Source organism: Ovis canadensis, chromosome 4, assembly GCF_042477335.2.
Source record: "Ovis canadensis isolate MfBH-ARS-UI-01 breed Bighorn chromosome 4, ARS-UI_OviCan_v2, whole genome shotgun sequence".
Lineage (NCBI taxonomy): Eukaryota > Metazoa > Chordata > Mammalia > Artiodactyla > Bovidae > Ovis > Ovis canadensis.
The window spans coordinates 103,369,524-103,379,655 of record NC_091248.1 but is presented as its reverse complement, the minus strand read 5'-3'; the positions used below and the strand labels follow the sequence as shown (position 1 = coordinate 103,379,655).

General features: G+C 43.4%; 1 protein-coding gene across 1 annotated transcript; it reads left to right on the top strand.

The window, feature by feature from the left end:
* The first annotated feature begins 3,161 nt into the window (after positions 1-3,161).
* On the top strand, positions 3,162-6,887 carry TMEM229A (transmembrane protein 229A). Its single transcript, XM_069586926.1, has one exon. The coding sequence runs from the start codon at positions 3,282-3,284 to the stop codon at positions 4,836-4,838; it is 1,557 nt and encodes a 518-aa protein (XP_069443027.1). The 5' UTR covers positions 3,162-3,281; the 3' UTR covers positions 4,839-6,887.
* Positions 6,888-10,132: the final 3,245 nt, after the last annotated feature.

Genomic DNA, 10,132 nt, shown 5'->3' with positions numbered 1-10,132 from the left:
ACAACTTCACAGCTTGGCTTTTAGCTTATTAGCTGATATACTGGAGAAGCAAATTTTCTGCAACTTAGTTTTAACATATGTTTACAAAAATAAGAGAAACAATGTACAAAGTATTGATATGTGAAGTGTACAGCTGCCAAGAAAGGACTCAAGAGGTGGTATCCATTAACTGTGATCATTTATGTTACCAATAAGCCACTAATCAATGTAAGGGAAGATTATTATTCAAAAGAAGCCAATTCCTTAAAAAAAAAAAAAAAAAGGGAATTAACTGGGGTAGGGAAAATAGTCTCCCTGGTGCACTTAAGGCAAGGCACATGCAGGCAGGCACAGATTATACACAGGAAGTATTTCTGATTTGACACTGCTCAAGGTGAAATTTTATTTTTTGAGCAAGCTTTATCAAAACAACTTACTGCTTTCTTTTCAAGCTTTATGAATTAAAAGAGTTTATTCCAAGACTGTTCCTTGGGAGCCCCACTCAAGGAAATCCCACTGTCAGCCTTCCTGGTATAAACTAGGAGCTCCAAGAAATTCCCAGGACAAAAAAGAAGGGCTGAAATTAAAATTAACAATATAAAGGGACATAAAAAAGCCAGCAGGAGGAAGTACAAAGAGAAACTTTTCTGATACTTATGTGACTCCCCTGTTAAAATATTAGAAGAGTAAAAGGAATACAGTTAAAAAGAAGCAGCTTTAAAAAGAAGACATATATTAATAATAGAACAACAGGGCAGGTTTCTATGATGATTCCCTAACAGTGTTATATTCAAAAAAGTTTATGAGCTATTATTCAATCTTTCTGTGTTTGGCAACAAGCAATAATAATCACCTCTGTTTAAGCAATGTATAGAAAAAAATTCTTTAATTTGGAACTTTAGTATATAATACAAGAAATTAAGAAAGAAAAGATTATATAAAATAAATGAAACTGTAGAAATATGCATACAAATTTTTCACAAATATAGGAATACAGGAATTCCCTGGTTGTCCAGTGGTTAGGACTTGCTGCTTTCATTACCTGGCTGGGTTCCATCCCTGGTTCTTGGTTGGGGAACTAAGATACCACAAGCTGTGAGATATAGCCAAGAAAAAAAAAATTGTTTTTTTTTTTTAATATATAGTATACAGATCTGGTATTACTGAATTGTTAATCAACCTCCCTCCCCTTCCCCCACCCTTTACCCATACTGAGGATGAGCGTCATTTCAGAACTCAACATCAGTCCTGTTTCTTTTACCTGTCCTTACTTAAATCATTTCCCTCTTGAATTTCAAATTGGTCCTCACAATTAGATTGTGCAAACCCAAGACCATACACCACTGATAGTTTATTGTCTACAAGGTATGACTTTATTTAACTGTCTTCATTAGCATGACTTTACTATTCTCTTCCTCAACACAGCATTACTATTCCAGGAAGCTTTCCCCAGGGAGATAAAAAAAGGTTACTATTTATTCTCAACATTTCTGAAACCCTCACCTCACACCTTCACCTTGTTACGTATAACAAACCTAAACCATTATATGAAAATTGTTACCCAATTCTAACCAAGCCCTTGTATTGAAAGACCCATCCTCAACTAGACTCTCAAAATCTCCCAAGTAGCCCAACACTGTCCTCCCTAGGCTTGCCCCACGGCTCAGAGGTGAAGAATCCAGCTGCAATGCAGGAGCCACAGGAGATTCAGTTCCACCCCTGGGTCAGAAGATTCCCTGGAGGAGGGCATGGCAACCCACTCCAGTATTCTTGCCTGGAGGATCCCATGGACAGAGGAGCCTGGTGGGCTACAGTCCATGGGATGGCAGCGTTGGACAGGGATGAAACAATTTAGCTCGCATGCAGGTCCTCCCCGCTCCAAGATGTTACTAAGACTTTTTGTCAAGATTCAGAGCTTTTTTGCCACGGCAAGCAACAAACTCAGTTTTGCTTTAGCAAAGCTAAATGTTGGTGGTAAAGCAAAGCTAAATGGTGGTGGTATTTCTAGGGAGCCAGCATTCACTGTATTTGCTCAGGCCTTTGGGCAGCTAACTCTATTTCAAAACGGGTTTGACCAGCTGCTGCCTAATGATTCAGTCCCTAGCTGCTCTGACTTTTGACAACTGTCAAAAGAAATCTACAAAGTAACCACATTGTAGTCAAGCTTTAAAAAACCAGTCAGAACTTTAGCCTTACTCAAGTGTCAACACCACCTTAAAACGTGTCTCCTCACCACACTTATTTCTCTCTCTTCCTTAATTTGCCAACAATTTAGCAACCACAGATTTTAAGGTTGAAATGAGGAAGGGGAGAGAATGAAGAGAAATTGCTTTAAAAATGGAGGAACTACCTCGGAATTTTAATTTTCCCGATGGTGGGGGGAAAATCCCCCAGAAAGCTTTCCAGCCTGGAAACATCTGAACTCCTTACAAATTAGAACTCTTACCTAGTTCCGCCTAGACACGATTAGTGGGCTTTTTTTTTTTCCCCCCGGGGGGGTGGGATGTGGAGTTGTCAGTATAAGTTACCTGGAAGGTTATCTCCAATTCTAAGCCTGATTCAAAAATTGGAGAAAAAGCAGTGGAACACACCAAAATTCTGGATTCTTCCCACCCTCTCCACTTCCAAAGAAAAGAAAAAACGAATTCCTGCTCTGCTCTCTATTTCACTCTCCATTTCTGCGATGACCTAGTTCTGCAAGGAAGAAAATCGGCACCGGGATGTGCCAATATAAGCAAAGGTACTAGTCCGGATTTAAGATAAAGCAGTGCCTGACTCTACTGACCTCCAATCATTTTATAACTTCTGGGAAACTCAGGCCCCTGGGCTGGAGCAAACAAACCGCTGCAGGAGAGATTGACGAAGCGGTTCCCACGACAAGGAACCGCCGGGGGCCGGCCGCCCTGGAGCCTCGGGTTTATCCTCAGTGACTGGGACACAGCTGGCTTTGAAAAAGGACATTAAATATACAGCACCACAGTTTGGTCTCGGGCCCAGCCTCTGGTCGGTGGCGTCTCGCCATTCGTCTTCGCCAGCCAGGCCCTAGCCCCGGTCCCCTAGATAAAACGGATGCCCACCGGCTCGCTGTCACACCTGTTAGGTGTTTCTCGGCGCGGTGCCTCCGCCCCAGCCAACGCCTCCTGCCCGGCCAGGGAGCCGGGTGCAGAGCGGGGGACGCGATGGGAGAGGCAGGGCCGGGCCTTCCCCAGCGGACTCCGCGGGGCTCCGCGCTCCGGGCTGGGGCGGGGAGGGAGGGGGGCAGCGAAGGCGGGAGAGGTCGGTCTACCCGGGCCGAGAGGGCCATGGGGAGGGCCGGGGGAAGGGGCGTCGCTGCTCGCGTTACGCTTACACAGCCTGCAGCAGAGGCGGCGGGGCTGAGCCGCGGAGGAGATGGGGTTTGCACCAGTGTCTGCATTTCTCCTCGCGGCCCCGGCGCCACCGCCCCTCGCCGGGCCTCGGCGCCCGATAGGCCGCGCAGGGTGAGCGCGGGCGCCGGCCGGCGGCACCTCGCCGGGGACTGGAGGCGAGGGCGCCGCGGGGCCGCGGCGGGGGGACTCCGCGAGCAGGGCGGCCCGCGCGTCCCCGGATCGCAGCAACTCCGGCCGCCGCCGGGCCGCGGCTGGGACGGAGCTCCCCGCGCGCCCCCCGGGGGCCAGCAGCGGCCGAAGGGCGGCGCGGGGCTCATCCCCTCCGCCCAGCAGCTCCGCGCACCCGGCGGCGGTGGCGGCGTGGGATCGGGCGCCCGGGCAGCCTCCGAGCCGATGGCCGGCAGCGACGCGAACGACGAGGGTCCCGCGCGGAGGGGCGGCGCGGCGAGGCGCCCGGGGGCCCCAGGAGGGCGGGGAAGCGAGGCTGCCGCCAGCTGCCCGGAGCCGCTGTCCACTGCTGAAGCGCCGGCCGAGGGCGCCGCGCTGCCCGCTTGGATGCGCCTCTACTTCTACGGGATGCACGGGGTCACCCTGGACGTGCTCCTGTCCGCGGCGCGCCGCTTCGCTCGCCGCCCGGACCTCCGGATGCTGGGCTTCTCCTCGCCCTACCGCTGCCTCCTGCACTCGCTCACCCACTTGGCCCTGGAGAAAGTCTACCTGCAGCAGCGGCGCTGCCCCAGCGCCTTCGTCTTCAATTTCCTCCTCTACCCCTCGGCCCACGTGGGGTTGCAGACCCTGGCGGGCGCGCTGCTCTGCCGGGTCGGCGGGCCGGGGGGCGCAGCGGCGCCGGGGGCGCTGGACTTGGCCCTGCAGTACGTGCTGGCGCTCTACCACTGCCAAGTGTTCCTGAAGCGCTTCCTGCACTTGAGGTACCAGCGGCGGCAACAGCTGCGGGGCGCGCCCCCCGCCCCTGCGGGCTTCCGGGCGCCAACGACAGCCGGTGGTCGGCGGCGGCGACCTCGCGGTCGCAGGGGCGCCGGGGGAGCCCCCAACCAGGGGCTGCCGGACCTGCTCCGCTTCCTTTTCTTCGGAATGCACGGTTTTTTGGATGAGATCTTCTTCACCTTCTTCTTTGACCTGCTGGGGCCCGGGGACGGGACGAGCAGCGGCCACACGTCGCTCTGGTCCTTCTTTATGTACGGCAGCTGCAGTTTTGTGGTGGAAAAGCTTTATTTCCACCTCCACTACAGTCGGGGCTGGGGCACCTGGAAGCGAGTACCCTTCTACGTGATCTTCATCTACGCGTGGGAGTTGTCCTGGGGCCTGGGACTCCGCACTTGGGGCGCCTGTTCTTGGGACTATTCTCACTATCCGCTCAATTTCATGGGCCTTATCACGCTGATGTATTTGCCTGGTTGGATATTCCTTAGTGTGTACCAGGACCTACTTTCCAACGTGTTGTGGCGGGTGCAATACGTACCAACTAACTAAGACCAAAAAAGGGGGGCACTGGATTCTCATGAAGGCGATTTATTTTTACCCAATAAAACGGAGCGTTTTTTTTTTTTAGCCTTTTAATTTTTATACCTTTTACTAAACTTTACCACCAACCTGTTTTATTCGACATTTTAGTTTTTCTATTGGGAACGTATGTATAATACGATAATACTTTGAAATATTGCAGGAAATGTAACTCAAAGTACTTAACTCATCAATATTTTAAAACCCTCACTAGTCCAAACAGCGAACCATCATACCTTAACATCAGAAAGCTGTAGTATTCACTTATTTGCACTTACTTGGCGTAGGTGGGTGATATTTACTAATTTTTTTTTTTTTAAGTAAGGAAGTTCTTCAACTCAGACACCAGTGATTTTTACAAGATTCGGGGAAGTTTTCTGATTTAATGATTTGTTTACTTTTAATCCAATGTCATTTTAATTTCCTGCCATGTTTACCAGTGACTGCTGAAATCCAGTGTCTTGTACTCCTGAAACTACAATTATTAGCTTTTAAAGTGCCTCTGTATAGCACACAAATGAAAAGAAGCTGAAAAATTTGAAAACACATCCTATGAATCGATTTTTAGATAAATCTTTTCTAGCAACTCAGACAGGTAACACTGTGTTAAGATATTGATCTCCTTCCTGGAAATGATTGCTTTCCGTTGTGGATTAGCCTTAAACGCCAAATGTGTTAACTTTAATCAGAGCCTGTGTTATCTTTGGCTGTAAATTTTAGTCCTTATGCTATCATGTAAAATGTCTACCTTACATGTGCAAGGGCCATGCAAAATTATACCATCCTTAATAGTGTTCTAACCCTAAGGACTCTTTTCTATATGGAGTTTCAAGAGTAGAAGCAATCCCATGGAATAAAATGAACTAGAATATTCACCCTAATTGTATTAGCCCTAATTGTTTTCGAAGAATACAGATATGTGTTTTCAGCCTATTGCTGCCATGGCTCACTTGTAAACATTTTTCCGTTTCCTTTGGGTCCCATACAGAGTTCTTGGACTAAAGTCCAATGTAGTAATGTGCATTATAAATCAATGATAGCTCTTTGGTGACTTGTTCTTAAAGTCTGGAAGCTCCAAAGTTAAATAAGATGATGTGAACCATTTGAGAAATCATAGCTAATCAATTAATAATGTACTTTAAATTTGTTTACTGTGTTTTTATTATATTTAGAAAAGACAAGTAGAATTGAGTATAGCTCATCCAAGGATGACTAATACCTTCTTAGTTCTTGTTATAAAGATAATTAGGAAAGCTTGGAGTGTATACAAATTAATATATATTCCTATTCAAATTGTTAGCTTGCCTACACTGTAAAAGGGCTTCCCATGTGGCACTAGTGGTAAATAACCTACCTGCCAGTGCAGGAGGCATAAAAGATGTGGGTTCAATCCCTGGGTTGGGAAGATCCCCTGAAGGAGGGCATGGCAACCCACTCCAGTATTCTTGCCTGGAAAATCCCATGAGCAGAGGAGCCTGGCGGGCTACAGTCCATAGGTCACAAAGAGTTGGACATGATGAACCACCAACTCTTTCACTTCATAGCAGAACTGTTGGGAGATCAGCTCAATTCTGCTTCTCCTCTCCTCTGTCACACTGATTGTTTTAGACAGTCAAAGCTTGAGTAGAAACTGTTGGAAGTAATTAAATGTGTGCAGAGAATAAAAGTGTCACTTTGTGGAAAAGATTTCTGAAAACCTGGGGAGAAAAATAAAATGTAAATATAGACACTAAAGTTAGTCAGATGCCGGACAAAGTATTTGTAATTTAAATCTGTCACATGTGCGTGAGTCGAAGTTAAGTATGGCATGGCTCCACAACACACATTCCAATGAAGACATAACCAAATTCTCAGCTTCTGGAATACTGGCTAAACGTATATGTTCACCCTGCTGGCATTCACATGCTGCTCCTTCAGCTTGCTTAAACTGCTAACCAGCGTTCTCAGGCCAAAGTCATCAAAGAAGCTTGCTATTTTGTTTGTTTTGCTTGTAATGTTAATCCTATTTAAAAGAAAGGTCAAGATTTTTCATTGATTCAATTCATTCAAGAAATAGTTATTGTGAGCCTGCTAATTTTCAGGCACTTGCCTGGACTCTGTGACTACAGCCCTGACACAACATAGACAAAAATCTCTGTCCTGATGGAGCTCACAGTAGAATGTGAGTGCACTGATTTTTATATGAGATTATGCTGATTTGCAAGGCTACTGTTTTAGTATTAGTAATAGGTTATGAGAGGAAGATGTTGCCAGGGTTCTCCTCAGGGTTCTCCCTGGAATATCAATCCATCAGTCTAAAACAAAAGCCCATTAACAGTCCCTGGTGCTAGTTCTACAAAGAGCCCTGTTCATTTGTATTCAGGAAGTGATTAGCCTGTCTGTTAATTCAGCACCTTGCCTTAGGGCTTCTCATTCTGTGTTTACTCAACTTCTTAAAAGTAACATTTGTTGCAATTTTGAACCTTTCAAGAAAAAACAAGGAAAGGAAAGAACCGGAAGACTGATCAACTTGGTTACTCATTAGTAGCTCAGATATAGAAATGATAAGGCAGTACAATATTAACTATTATAATAATAGTTAATATTTAGGTAGCGCCTACCACCTACCAAGAACTGCACTATTAACATATGTTTATACTTTTAAATAAATATATGTATATATTTACATATATCTTAAATGAATATATTACATATGTCTCATATATGTATTTAATTTTAAGTAATACATGATATTTTAGGCTCATATATGATATAAATTAAAGATACAACAACTCATATATGATATATATACCTTAAGTATACGTGTGTGTGTGTGTGTATGTGTGTGTGTGTGTGCTCATTCCCTCAATTATGTCTGACTCTTGTGACTCCATGGACTGCAGCCCATCAGGCTCCTCTGTCCATGGGATTTTCCAGGCAAGACTACTGGAGTAGGTGCCATTTCCTACTCCAGGGGATCTTCCCAACCAAGGGATCAAACCCAGGTCTCTTGCATCTCCTACACTGGCACAAACACACACACATACGTGTTTACTTAAAACACTAACAACTCTTAAAACACTCTAACAACTCTTTCTCATGAGGACAGTGAAACTGAAGCCCAAAGAAGTAACTTGGTTAACTAATCAAGCCATATAGCTATTTAGACAGAATCCAAGTACACTGGACTCTTGGCTCTGTTCTTAACAGAAAGGTTGGCATGCCTCAACCTACTGACCACAGTGATTTGGGATCTCCAGTGGATTTCACCTTATCTGTATTTTCTCTTCTCTGGCACTATCACAGATGCAAGGGCAGCTGTATAAAAGTTAGATACTAGTAGCAAAGATACTCTTTCATGTTGCCTTTTTAGTCTCTGGAAATAACAGGGTGCTAATACCAAGAGGCATAACTGACAGTCAGCCTGACTCTAATTCCCAGATGACAGATTTTCTAGTCAAGCAGTGCTCTGCAATAGAGTTCCTCATCTGAAGTCAGATGATCTTGAATATAAGAATAATGTATCAAAATGCAAGATAAACTCATATCACAAGCAAGAAAATATATATATATAATTAAGGCTCTCTTCTTTAATATAGCATTCAGAATGAGCTTCACTGTAAGAGCTATACAAGCCCAAAATTAAAATTTTTTGCAGAGATACTTGTTCTCCATTCAGTTAATCACCTTAGAGTTGAAGAAAGGTTGTTTTTTTTGTTTTTGCCACATGGCATTTGGGATGCTAATCCCCCCACTAGGGATTGAATGCAGTCCATCTGCCTTGGAAACAGCATCTTAACCACTGGGGCTCCAGAAAAGTCCCAAGAAAGTTCATAATAGAAAAACATTAAAAAAAAAAAATAACTGTGGTTCTCATTCCATGTTTAACTTAGGCAATGCTGAAATTTCTTACATAAAGTGCTTTAAATTTTAAATCAATTCTATCTCAGCTTTCAATCTAAAGAGAAATTTTAAGTTTTTCATGGTATCAATTAATATAGATGTTCCTGTGTTATACCAAGACTCCAGCAATGTTGATAATCCACTTCAGTATTTCACACATTTTGCTGTACTTAACTATAAATATTTCATTACAAATATTTGACATTTTATGTTAAACTCAGGTTAGAAAAATATGATGTGCTTTGTTGTTTAAGAATTATGAATTGGTTAATCCTGCCCCTTTAAAGGACAATAATTTCTACTGTTTTGAAATAGTCTCTGCTGGCATGATTGACCTGGTTCTATATAAAAAAGATGGTGAGAAAGAATTTTGGTAGATTACTTTGGTTCTCTTTCCATTTCCAAAGTTCATTAAAAAAAATCACTATATTTGGAAAGGAAGTTATACTCATGATATAGACTTGGAATGATAAATAAGTCATTGTATTGTAATATTTGACAGCATTTTAGTAAAATTGATGCTTGCTTGTATTAAAAGGCTTTAAAAAACACTTTACCTTTAAATTTTAAATATAATATCCAACATACTTTCCAACAGTGCTTAATAGAACTAAGATCCTTTACTCAGAGAGAGTTAAATGAAACACTCTTCCCTTTTCTCCATCAAACACATGCCTCAGTTTATGCTGGATGGAAAGATGGTTCTTTTCTGTTGCCAGTTTTTTTCTTTCTTTCTTTCTATTCTTAGATGTGGTACCCGAGGAATATATAAAAATAGCACTTGTCTGTGTGGACCTCTGTTCATTAAAATTGACCTCTTTCTAATTTTTAACATGGAGACATGAAGCTATGATACAGGCAATGACTTCTAGTTGCTAAAAACCCAAGTTGTAAATTAAACTGTGATGTGTATAAATTTTCCTTTAGATATTTTTTCTTAATATAAGGAGATTGTACATATGGAGATTTTTTTTCTTTAATCTTTGAATTCTCTTTGCATAAATGGTCAAACAAATGACCAGAGTGTTCCTAGGGGGAGAGACAGACACAGACAGGCTGATCCTTGACGTACAGAGAAGTTTAATGTCCATCTCAACCTCTTAAAAATTCTATTATAATCCAAAAGTCACATGGGTCAACTTTCCCATTTAGAAGAAAATATATCTTTACCACAATCAAGAATTAAGGATCTAAAGAAACCATGAAGATTAATAACATCCAACCTTCTATCCAAGGCTGGAATTCCTTACATCTCTGACAGATGGTTTCTTAGCTCAGGTTGGACTATTGACAGTATTAACTCTGTTTTTGATGCAAAGACTAAATGGGAAAGCTGTCAAAGCTGTGTTAATACCCACCCTGGTCTATTTGACTTCTCAAAG